This window comes from Myotis daubentonii, chromosome X (genome assembly GCF_963259705.1).
Source record: "Myotis daubentonii chromosome X, mMyoDau2.1, whole genome shotgun sequence".
Taxonomy (NCBI): Eukaryota; Metazoa; Chordata; class Mammalia; order Chiroptera; family Vespertilionidae; genus Myotis; species Myotis daubentonii.
Window position 1 is genome coordinate 36,688,545 of NC_081861.1, and position 12,899 is coordinate 36,701,443.

General features: G+C 35.3%; 1 protein-coding gene across 15 annotated transcripts in view; it reads left to right on the forward strand.

The window, feature by feature from the left end:
• Window positions 1-12,899, forward strand: part of THOC2 (THO complex subunit 2) — a 120,902-nt gene that overhangs the window by 93,616 nt on the left and 14,387 nt on the right. For 7 of the 15 annotated variants that reach the window (XM_059679258.1, XM_059679252.1, XM_059679255.1 and 4 more), the window contains exons 23-33: window positions 2,112-2,387; window positions 3,424-3,565; window positions 4,019-4,176; window positions 5,083-5,211; window positions 5,801-5,932; window positions 6,022-6,206; window positions 6,621-6,799; window positions 7,045-7,147; window positions 7,242-7,672; window positions 7,891-7,949; window positions 9,386-9,517. In XM_059679258.1, the coding sequence (XP_059535241.1) occupies window positions 2,112-2,387; window positions 3,424-3,565; window positions 4,019-4,176; window positions 5,083-5,211; window positions 5,801-5,932; window positions 6,022-6,206; window positions 6,621-6,799; window positions 7,045-7,147; window positions 7,242-7,672; window positions 7,891-7,949; window positions 9,386-9,517 (1,926 nt within the window). Of the gene's footprint in view, window positions 1-2,111; window positions 2,388-3,423; window positions 3,566-4,018; window positions 4,177-5,082; window positions 5,212-5,800; window positions 5,933-6,021; window positions 6,207-6,620; window positions 6,800-7,044; window positions 7,148-7,241; window positions 7,673-7,890; window positions 8,763-9,385; window positions 9,518-12,899 lie in introns of all 15 variants that reach the window. The other 8 variants (XM_059679260.1, XM_059679263.1, XM_059679259.1 and 5 more) reach the window with 6 other exon arrangements.

Consider the following 12,899-nt stretch of genomic DNA (forward strand, 5'->3'; position numbering starts at 1 on the left):
TGTTCTGTAAAATGTGAATAACATGAGATAAATCTTCCTACTTCTAGAATAATTGTACTATTCTCATAGCCTGCTTGAGATACTCTCTGGAAAAAAGAGTACTTGGTATGCCTTCAATTCCAGCGAGCCTGGGGTAAAGCAGCACTTAGGAAGGAAGGGTCTTTGCCGTCTTTGCCTATCCTGATGCAGAACCTTTAATTCTGACCTTTTAGTTCTGGGTTTCATGTTTAGCACAAACTGTGAATGATTAAGTGCTTTTCTAACATGAAGAAGAAGCTAGTTTTAGATTTCCTCTCAGGTTCATCTTCATTTGTGCTGCCTAACCCAAACAGAATTTTCTGGGTGAGACCTCTGTCATCCTAAAGAGACTGAGGGACATGAGACAATAGTAATAGCTCCACCTGGTATTATTTTATTTTTGATATTTGGCGTACACTGTGAACTAATAATGTAATTCTTCCCATTGTACTAACATTCTTTTTCTCATACAGTTAAGAGTATGGCCTTCCTCTGGCTCTCCTCCTACTTAGGATAAATCAACGAGGCCAAAAAAGCTAGTGTCAGTTCCCACACACTTTAAACTCCAATATACCATAACCATTTATAGAAAATCTTATTAGTTTGGCATTAGGGTGACCAGTTGATTTTGGTTTGCCTGGGACTTTCCCAGTTTTAGCACTAAAGTCTTAAATGCTGGGAAACCCCTAAATTACTGGCAAACCTGGACAGTTGGTCAACCTACTTAGTAGTCTTATGGTGACTTTCTCATAACCTTTTTTAGCATTGGTCTAGCTTATTTTTTGTTGTTGTTGTTTTTTTTGTTAATCTTCACCTGAGGATATTTTTCTTTTCTTTTTTTTTTTTAAGGATATTTTTTTACATTGATTTTTAGAGAGAGTAGAAGGGAGGAGGAGAGACACAGAGAGAGAAACATCTATTGTTGTCTCGATGTAAGAGAGGCAACATCTATTGGTTGCCTCCAACATGAGCTCTGACAAGGGCCGGGGATGGAGCCTGCAACCAAGGTACATGCCCTTGGCCGGAATTGAACCCAGGACCCTTCAGATGCAGTTCATTGAGCCAAACCAGCTAGGGTTGATCCAGTTTCCTCTTCTTTTTTAAAAAAATATATTTTTACTGATTTCAGAGAGGAAGAGAGAGGGAGAGAGAGAGAAAAACATCAATGATGAGAGAGAATCATTGGCTACCTCCTGCATGCCCCCTACTGGGGATCAAGCCCACAACCTGGGCATATGCCCTTGACTGGAATTGAACCTGAGACTCTTCTGTCCTCATGCTGATACTCTATCCATTGAGCCATACCAGCTAGGGCTGATCTAGCTTCTTAATTGACAAATTGTAACAGCTGATAAGGATTACATGTAGTGATAAAACATTCTGTCCTTGTTGGCTGTAGTAGTTCCATCCTGCCTCTTTACTAGTGTTATAACCTTCTACTTGGTTCACTTGAATATCTCAAATGCAGGAGTGGAAACCCTACATGTCCAATACATGACGCATCAATAAGAGAGAACAGATTAGGGGGAATGGACCGGGGCCATACATACCTTATTCACTTACTCAACAGGTCAGATTCAATAAGAATCTTTTGAAAAACTGCTAGTGAGCATACAGGACTAAAGATTGGAAAAGCTTCCAGGAATGATTTATCTTAAAATAAATGTCTTTTTGATAAGAAACTAGAATTCTTACAACAGTTTTGATTGATCATCTTCTGATATTTGAAAAGGGAACATAGATTTTTTTTCATTTAAAAGTTAATTTATTTTCCCATCAGTATTTATCCTTTCTATGCCCTCTTCCACTTCTACCCACCCCCTTCCTGAACTCAGCAATCACCACACTGTTGTCCAGGTCCATGAGCGCTCTCTCTCTCTCTCTCTCTCTCTCTCTCTCTCTCTCTCTCTCTCTCTCTCTCTCTCTTTTGCTCAGTCCCTCTACCACTACACTCTAAGCTGTCTTCCTGCTCTTTATCTATGAGTCTGTCTCTATTTCACTTGGTAGCTCAGTTTGGGGAACATAGGTTTTTATACACTGAAAGTCAATGCTATAAATTGTGTTGTGTGTGTGTGTTTACTTTTTATTTCCAGTCCAAGTATGACGAACTTAAAAAATCAGAAAAGGGAAGTAAACAGCAACATAAAGTTCACAAGTATATTACATCATGTGAAATGGTGATGGCCCCTGTCCATGAAGCAGTGGTCTCCTTACATGTTTCCAAAGTCTGGGATGACATCAGCCCTCAATTCTATGCCACATTCTGGTCATTGACAATGTATGACCTTGCAGTTCCACACACCAGCTATGAACGGGAAGTCAGTAAACTTAAAGTCCAGATGAAAGCAATTGATGACAATCAGGAAATGGTAGGTTTTTATTATAGTAGCTCAAGTACAATAACATCATGGTATTAATTTAGCATTACCCATACTTTGAAATTGTGTTAGCTCGGGTTCCTTAAAGCCACAATCCTGTTGCTTTATAATATTGTCCTAAGTGGGTTTAATAGTGACCTCTCAATGGCTGGGGCCGAGAGCTTGGTAAGTATATGGAAGTTTTGATAAATTCAAAAGGTGTTTGAGTTTGCTTTTCTAGTGAAGTCTATGTTAATGAACTTAAAAATGATCAGTGTGGTTCCAATTGCAAGAGCAATAGTAGTTCCAGAGAGGAGAACTCTTTAGGAGAAGGCTTTATTGAGGAGGTGAGTCTTGAGCTGGGTAGGCCTTGAAGATAGATTAGGTTTGAAAATATTGAAGGCAAATTGGCTACTCTAGAGCTCCAGCAAAGGTATGAAGTAGTCCAAAGTTTAAGGAGACCACTTTTACAGTAGCCAGTGGGCTCAGTGATAAGTTTGAATGGGGCCAGTGTATATAGAGTAGTGAATACTAGAAAAGAGGGCTTGATAAAATTGAGGGTTATTTTAGATTTCTGAGGAGGGACTTAACGATAAAAATGCTACTTTAGAAAAATTATAACAATGGTATGAGGGATGCATTTGATAGGGGAAAGGACTAGCAGTAGGCTGAAGATCAGCCAGGTGGCTTTTTAGGTAAGTCATTGTGAAGTGCTGAGAGCATAGACTATGGTGGAGGTTGTGGGAATGCATAAGACTTGTATTGTGATATTAGAATGAAGGAGACGAAAGAGTCAAAGATGACTCTGTGCCTCAGAATAAAGGTACCAGTGTTGGGAAGGTAGCCCGTTTTGATGGTGTACAAAGACTGGGTGACTTTGTCTTTAAATTTGTTAAATGGAGGTGAAAGCACATCTAAATAGACTCCTGAACACCTCTGTTGAAGTAATGAATATAAAATAGCATTTATCTCTTTTTGAAATTTTTAATTAAAAGAAAGGGAGACAATGTGCCTGTAGTTAGAAAAATATCTAACTTATACTTTGTAGCCTCCAAATAAAAAGAAAAAAGAGAAGGAGCGCTGTACTGCCCTTCAGGACAAACTTCTTGAAGAAGAAAAGAAACAGATGGAACATGTACAGCGAGTTCTACAGAGACTGAAACTGGAAAAGGACAACTGGCTTTTAGCAAGTATGTTATTGGAATTGTTACGTTCCTACTACTGCTAAATTACAAAAACAGACCTTTAAAACGGGAGGTGTTCAAGTGTATTATATTTGTATTTCAACTCAGTTCACTATCCCATTCTTTTGTTATTCACTAATGCAGAGTCAACTTCACATGTTCACTGAAGGAATTGATTTAGTTTGCTGATAAAATTAATTAGCTTATAACTACAATTGGTGGATATCATTTAACTTCTTGTATAAAATCTTATTTTGGAGAAATTATAGATAGAAAAGTGTCCACAGAGTAAAAATGAAAGTCTTATTCTAGTCATGACCCCTTGGTTGCTAACTGTAAGTAGTAGTTTGTGATTGTATAGCATTCTCTACACTAAAGTTAATATGTTGTCATGTTTAGTGGCCTTGAGGCACTTGAGGAAGAAGTTTACCACTTAATATATTCTTCCCTTATTTTTAGAATCTACCAAAAATGAGACCATCACAAAATTTCTACAGCTGTGTATATTTCCTCGATGTATTTTTTCAGCAATTGATGCTGTTTACTGTGCCCGTTTTGTTGAATTGGTACATCAACAGAAAACTCCAAATTTTTCCACACTTCTTTGTTATGATCGAGTAAGTTCTTTTTATTGCAAACTTTTTTTAAAAAGTCTCATGCAAAGATAGCTAAACATTATAATCTATATAGGTATTGTGTGTGTGGTTTAAAGCATGAACTCAAGAGCCAAATGCCTGAACTTGAATCCTAACTCTGCTAATTTCTAGCTACATGATCTTTGGCAAGTTTTTTAACCTCTCTGTGCCTCAGTTTTCTTATTGTAAAATGGGATAGTACCTACTTCATAAGATTGTTATGAGTATTAAATGAGTCACTATACACAAAAGCACTTTGAATAATGCCCGATAGATAAAAAGCACCCCTAGTTAATCTATTAACTCAACATTTGGGTTTATATGTTTGCTATACTCATCTCCATTTTTAACCTTCACCCCCTCAAAAACAACAGAAAAGCTTACAACTTTGTATATAACATAACATAACATCAGGGATGCTTTTCAGCATGGTCACATTCACAGATTTTTGCACCTGGCATTTTTCTTAATTACTGCATTTTGTGGTTTAAAATGTAATATATGTTACAGCATGTCATCTGCCTATTTTTGGTTTCTATCAGACTTGCCTCTGCTTACTGTCCCCCTAACCCCAGTCATATCTATGGCTAAGTCTTTGTCAAAGAAGTTATGATGTAATAATAGTGATAGCTGTTTTCTTCTGTCACTGTAAATCAGCTTTCTTTATAAAAGTTTTGTTGTTGTTGTTGCTTTATGAATGTGCTGTTTCCTCACCAAAGCTAAAATCTTTAAAGGTCTCTGGGATTGTGAATGTAAAAAGGGAAGATAAATTTTGACTAAACTTATCTGTTTGGTATATTATGATTTACTGTAACAAGATCTTTTGGTATTTTGAACTAATTTTTACTTGTGTTTGTTTTTTTACTTCTCAAACATTTTTTCCTGTAGGTTTTCTCTGATATAATTTACACAGTTGCAAGTTGTACTGAAAATGAAGCTAGTCGATATGGGAGATTTCTTTGCTGCATGTTAGAGACTGTAACCAGGTGGCACAGTGATAGAGCCACATATGAAAAGGTATGCCTAATATGCTTATATTTTACCCACGCATATAATGACACAGTAAAATCTCTAAGTTGTTCAGTTTTAAAAGGGAAGCTGAGTTTAAGATTCAGTTGTAAAGCAGTGTTTAAAATTTTAACACAATTCATCCATTATTAAAAGTGCTATATATTTTTATCCTATTTCAAACTGATAATATTCTAAATTAATATCATTGAATAAACTGAGCCTTTCTGTGAAAACTACCTATCATTCAAATACACATCATGTTTTCACGTAGAATCATTAATCTAGTCTACTTGCGTTTCAGCCTCTGCTACTTTGGGGGGACAGATTTTTCTTTAAAAGTAACAAGCCAGCCCTAACCGGTTTGGCTCAGTGGATAGAGTGTCAGCCTGCAGACTGAAGGGTCCCAGGTTCGATTCCAGTCAAGGGCATGTACCTTGGTTGCGGGCACATCCCCAGTAGGGAGTGTGCAGGAGGCAGCTAATCGATGTTTCTCTCTCATCGATGTTTCCAACTCTCTATCCCTCTCCCTTCCTCTCTGTAAAAAAATCAATAAAATATATTAAAAAAAAAGTAACAACCTATTTTTGCCTCTTAGGAATGTGGAAATTATCCAGGATTCCTTACTATATTACGGGCAACTGGATTCGATGGTGGAAATAAAGCTGATCAATTAGACTATGAAAATTTTCGGCATGTTGTACATAAATGGCATTACAAACTAACCAAGGTAAAAAAAAAATGTGTTTCTCAAAGGTGTTTTTTTTTCTCTTCATACTTACACTTTTATAATAATGGATCTTAAAATGTTTGTTGTAGGCATCGGTACATTGCCTTGAAACAGGCGAATATACTCACATCAGGAATATCTTGATTGTGCTAACAAAAATACTTCCTTGGTACCCAAAAGTTTTGAATCTGGGTCAGGCTTTGGAAAGAAGAGTGCATAAAATCTGCCAAGAAGAAAAAGAGAAGAGGCCTGATCTATATGCATTGGCTATGGGGTAACGCAATTATACTTTAATGTGATTTATGAGACTAGATAACAGAAGGATTCTGAAGACTTTAAACTGTTTTACAGTGTTGAAGTTTATTTTCTGCTTTACTTCAGGAAATTATGGGAGATTATGCGATCATGTTCCCACAGGCTGGTGAGAGTTGTCACTTCTGATTATCAGCTTCCGGTTTATACTGGATGATAGTTTCACAAGTCATATAATCTGTACTGGTGTTGAGGAAATATAATTTTATCATCAGTTGGGTTATCAGATCTTCAATAGTGAAAAAAAAGGCATCTTAGTTTAAGGATTAATTTACATTGAAATTTTTATTTACCTTGCTAATTTTATTCTTTTAAACCTCATGTTTGTGCTTTTTGATTTGTATTTGTATATTTAAACACTTTGTGCGACTTTCAGCTACTCTGGGCAGTTGAAAAGTAGAAAGTCATACATGATACCTGAAAATGAGTTTCATCACAAAGACCCCCCTCCGAGGAATGCAGTTGCCAGTGTACAAAATGGGCCTGGTGGTGGGTCTTCTTCATCGTCCATAGGAAGTGCATCTAAATCTGATGAAAGCGGTGCTGAGGAGAATGGTATGCTTATTTGTAGAAATTTATTAATAATATGGTTTGTTTCAACAAACTGAAATGTTTTGTATCACATGCCAAGTAAAATGCTGCCTTACAATTACTTCTTTATTCCCCAGGTAGGAGTATGTAACTGTCAAGGAGTAAATCAATCCTTTGTTTCTTCTAATTAAACTCTAATCATTTTGCTATGAAATTGTAGTTTACTTATATTTAGGGGATTGTCAAATAAAATCTTACCTTTATTTCAGATAAATCAAGGGAGAGATCTCAGTGTGGTGTGAAAGCTGTTAATAAAGCTTCTAGTGCCACACCAAAAGGGAATTCAAGCAATGGAAATAGTGGCTCTAACAGGTAGGAACAAGTCAGTAAGAAACCCTTAATGATTAAAAACATGAAATATATTTTATGACTGTTTCTCTTAAAATCTTACATTTTTATTCTTAAGCAGCAAAACCGTTAAAGAAAATGACAAAGAAAAAGGGAAAGAGAAAGAAAAAGAGAAAAAAGAAAAGACTCCAGCTACTACTCCAGAGGCCAGGGTACTTGGTAAAGATGGTAAAGACAAACCGAAGGAAGAACGACCAAATAAAGATGAAAAAGCAAGAGAGACGAAGGAAAGAACACCTAAGTCTGACAAAGAGAAAGAAAAATTCAAGAAGGAAGACAAAGCTAAAGATGAGAAATTCAAGACCACTGTCCCCAACGTAGAATCGAAATCGACTCAAGAAAAGGAAAGAGAGAAGGAGCCATCCAGAGAAAGAGATATAGCAAAGGAAATGAAATCAAAGGAAAATGTAAAAGGAGGAGAAAAAACTCCAGTTTCTGGGTCCTTGAAGTCACCTGTTCCCCGATCAGATATTACTGAGCCTGAAAGGGGCAAGTTTGCCTTTCTTTATATTTGTTTGCCTATGTAACGTATATTTGATCTTTGTAACGTATATTTGAGCTTGTCTCCTTGTTTGGCAAGTTATCTAGGAACTTTACTGGGGCAAATAATACTTGATGACCTTAAAAGTTGGTCATATTTTGAAGTGTTTGAAAAAAGTGGAAATATGTCTTATTGTGACTATTGTTGTTTTTTCCCCCCCCAACAGAACAAAAACGCCGCAAAATTGATACCCATCCTTCTCCATCACATTCCTCAACAGTAAAGGTTAGTATAGCCTGAGGAAGGCAGCGTCCATATTAGGCTCACCTGTTTGGAATACGTGTCCTGACTTCCTTCAAGTCTTATGCCAAGTATTCACTGGAGCCACTGGAGGTTTCATGTTGCATTAGAAAATGAATTTTTTACATATTGGTGGACTGATATTTTTTCCTATTGAGTATTTTTATAATAAAAAATGTTACAACTTCAAGGACTGAGCACTAATTTTATAGTGTTTCAAAGTGCAAGAGAAATTTTACCCAGAAGTGCCTCACTGCTTTAAGCAGTCTTTTTGGAGTGCAATGGTGGCTACAAGCAAATGAATCTTTTCAGCAGAATGAAGCCTATTTTTCGGCATAAATATTGAAGAATATATAGCACTGAAGACTTCCTGGATGACACAGGATAAACAAGATACCTCTGAATTCATCAAGCTTCTTGATGAGCATCATACCGATGTGTGCCTTCTAAGAAGGAATCTTGAAAGGAGTTCCATTTTAAAGTCTCCTTGGTGATCAGTTCTCCTGTAGTGTATATTCAGTGAGCATGCAGCTTCTGTTGTATCTTCCCTTGGAGGTTTGTTTATACCCATTGGGTTCCCAACAAGTTGAACCTTGCGTTATGATAAAAGCAGATGTGGCATCCAATCCTACCACCAAGCAAAGAGAAACCCCAGGCATTCAACTGCAGCACAAAATCGTGGGTGTAGCCTTCTTGAAGACTCAGGGTAGCCATTCCTTGCTTGATATTTAATTTTAATTCTAAAGCCATCTAATTTCATGGAATCTTTGAATTTGCAATACGTTGAACTTTAAAACTGTAAGTTAACTAATTCTTCATCAAGAGCACTGTGGTGGAATACTGTAATTTATTTCCTTTTCTTTCTTTGAAGTGCTTTTTTTGTTTTTTGGTTTTTTGTTTGTTTTGCTTTGTTTTGTTCTGGGAGGTATGAGATGCACCATCAGAGGCACTTTGCAAAATAAAAAAAAAAATCAGTCTTTTATAATATTACATTTTGTTTTCTTTTAATATAATGCCACTGAGTTTTCTGGCTAGGATATGAAATATATATATTTATTTATGTTTGAGTCACAGTAAAGTAAAAATGGAAACCTCCCAATTAAAGAAAAACTATGAAAATGCACGATAGTGTTGTTCTTCCACAGTGACCCCCACTATTTTAAACTTTTTGTGTAGGAAAAAAAAATCGCTTGATTTCTTAAGCCTCTTAACATTACCTGTAACTTACAGTGTAATGGAAAATGTGGCATTGACATTTATTTTTAAATTCTGAGCAGAGACAGTTTATTTTTTACATTGAGTACATATAATTTATTTAGTTTTTTTTAACATTACAATTCCATTACATAGTTTTGCTTTTTTTTTTATTGTTGATATTCATGTACTAATGACATCACGAGATTTATCCTCACAAGAAGTAGCTGGTTTATTTCCAGGTTACAGCCATATCTCCCAAAGTTCTTCTGGGTTCTGAGAACTATGCCAGCTCACCTGTCATCTCCATTCATTTTCTACAGGACAGTCTCATCGAACTCAAGGAGTCTTCAGCAAAGGTTTGAGTCTTTTAAAATCATCATGCCTAAGTAATACAAAAAAATTCTTTACCCTTGCCCTAGTAAATTCAGTATGATAACTTTAATGAATACCTATCACAAACTGAAACAATGGATGACAGTGGTCCCTTTTAATGAGATTGTTCTAAAATGTGTGTAATGTGGCAACATTTCTATAATCTCTCCTTGCTTGCTGTGTTATGCATTACCCTTTTATGCTTCAAAATCTGGAAATTAAGGTTTGGGGAAGACATTGTTGGCTTGTTTTGGGGAGTAGGCTTATATAATTTCTTAAAACAAATCTGTCAGGCTGTTTTCTGACTTTTTTAGACAGCCTGAAAGACCAAAACATAAATTTGATGCATTCACATAACCATTCTAAAAACTGAGCCCATCTTAATCCATAAAATTATTTATATTGCCTGTGCTGAGCTCCCTTTTTGGTAGTTGCAGCATAATATCAAGAAATATGGTCAGTATAAACTAATCATTTTCCTGGAGATGGAATACTCAACTTGATGGTTGTGTTTACATGTCAGTATTAATTCTTGCCTATTACTCTACTTTCTTGAGTAGTACTGCTACTAAAAATAATGTGCAGTTTGTATATCTTATTACAGAGTTCATTTCATTATTGTAGTTGAATTGTCCATTGTTCATGTTATTTTGTCTTTATTATTATAAAACTTGTACTCTCCTTTACTTTTATATTCTACTTTGCCTCCTCTTATATATCTAAGTATGATTCTTTACTGGTGGACCAATATAAAATGAAATTTTGAAACAAAGCCAGTTGACAGTACTAATTGCTTCTAGATCTATAGCTTTATAATGAAATGTCTGTGGATATTGGGCAAATAAGCATTAATTTTTAACAGTTTAGATTAGCCATTGTGCCTGTGTCCTGAAATTGTAGCATTGTTTTTAGAATATACTGTATTAATCAAAAGAGTGTCAGCTTGTACTGTGAATGTTTTCTTTTAAAGTAAAACCTTTCATTGGCTACATTAAATATGTATTGCAATATAATAGGTTTTCACAACCAGTTTGGGATTGTGTATGTCAGTTTTAATCATCAGTGGCTTGTGTGGGCTACTTTAAATTTATGGGTTTACAATGTTGCCTTGTGAATATTTATTTTCTGAAACATACTTTGAAGCAGTTTGAAACCTGCTGTTATATAAAGTTAACTGGATTTTCTAATCAATGATGAAGATTATGGTTCTTTACATTTGTGAAAACCTTTTGAAAATAAACATATGTGATAGAAACATATGTTATCTCATTTTGTGCTCATTACAGTGCTATGAGGTAGATAGCATAGGTGTTAGTGTATTTTTGAATAAGAGACTGAAGACGTTCTTGGTCCTTTCCCAGTGGCATATAACTTGTCAGTATCAAAACTTGGACTACAGTTAAGATTCCTCAGATGTTCTTATTACCACAATGAAAACAAATTGCAAGAAAAGACATTATGGTTCCTTGATTCTTAGCACCCATTTCAACAGTCGTTGACAGGGTTCCTAACTCTTTTACCATGTTTGTCTTGCTTTTTTAAACTTATAATGATTTAATTCAATCTTACTACTTCTCTTAAAAAAAAGAGACGGTGACTTTTTGGACATTTAAAATTCAATAGGTTTATTACACAGACAACCAGAACATTTTGAAAATGGCATATGAATACACTTCTAAAAATTATGAGTTTCACACCACTTTTCAGATCTTTTGTGCTTTAGTATGGTACCTGGCAATATTATTTGGTGTTAAATAAATATTTGAAATGAATTCTTAGGCCTTGGACTTTGGTAAAGCATCCAAAGTTTACTGGTCTGCACAGTAATTGATGTTGCATTTTTATGTGTGTAGGAAATTTTAATAGCCTATATTTGTCAGAGGGCAAAAATTACTAGACTTCGAATGATCTCTAAACTTGATCTGTATATACTTACTGCTTCTGGGGTAGCTTTTATTTTTTAGAGGACTCAAAAGAAATGTGTCTATTTTTTCATGCTGTCTTGTCACTTGTACATATAAAATTGTTTCCCTGCTTTAGTTTAACCTTTGAGTTATGCCCTGGGATACTCTTTAAATTTTTTTTTTTTTACTTACTATTTTCAACTGATTAAAGGGAGAAAAATCTAGCTTAGTATCCAAATATTTTGTCAGTTCACCTTTTACCCCAATTTCCAATTGGCATATTTCCAATTTTGGTCAGTTGTATTTTTACCTAGCAATCCTACTAGTTGCATTTGATAAAGAATGTGTGAAAAGCATGCTCCTTTAACGTAGGTTCTATGTAATTTAGGAGGGCAGCAATACCCACCTCAAAAGAGAATGCTACTTTTAATTTCTATTACCATTTTAAAACAAGTATTTACAACCAAACCCAAGCCTGCAAATGAGACTGTCTTTATATATTGTATCCTTAATAAAAATATAGCAATGTTCTCTTAAACAGATTTTGAAAATCAATCAAATTGTTTTTTGGATCTAATGAACGTAATGTCAAAAATAAAGCAAATAAAACCCAAAATTCAACAATGCTTCATGCAGATCAACTTAACAAATCATTAATTTTATTTGGCAGACATTTATTGAGTACTCACTGTGTGTGTGTACAAGGCACTAGTAAGTGTGTAAAAGCAGAAAAGATACATTAGTTCCTTACCATACTGGAAACTATGGTAAAAAATAAATGACATGAATTTAACAGGGAATTCCTATCACAAAAAGGTTAATATGAAGTAATATGAGTTTACCAGAAAGTGAGTTGCAGATTCGAGGGACAGTCAAACTGATGATGACTTCTGAGCTGAATTTGAAGGCTAAGTAGGATTTTAAGAGATTAAGGCAGCGGTTCTCAACCTGTGGGTCACGACCCCTTTCATAGAGGTTGAACGACCCTTTCACAGGGGTCACCTAAGACCATCCTGCATATCAGATATTTACATTACGATTCATAACAGCAACATTACAGTTATGAAGTAGCAACAAAAATAATTTTATGGTTGGGTCACAACATGAGGAACTGTATTTAAAGGGTCAGAAGGTTGAGAACCATTGGATTAAGGTAAAAGTGAACAACCATTTTGGTGAAGAGAACTGGGAAGGGCAGGGTGTTAGGGAACAGTAGTAGCCACAGCATAGAATGTATTGGGTGCTTCCTAGTAGAATATAATTGTGCAAAGATTGCGAAGAGTTTGGAATACCTAAGCTGAAGAGTATGCATTTTATCCCATAGGTAATGAGAGACTTTGTTTTTGTGGAAAAGAGTATTGTGATCAGAACTGTTCTTAAGAGGGTAGAAAGAAGGAATATAATTGAATACATTTCTAAACTAAAATTTTTTAGGTTTCTCAGTTTCTAGCAATACAGGATT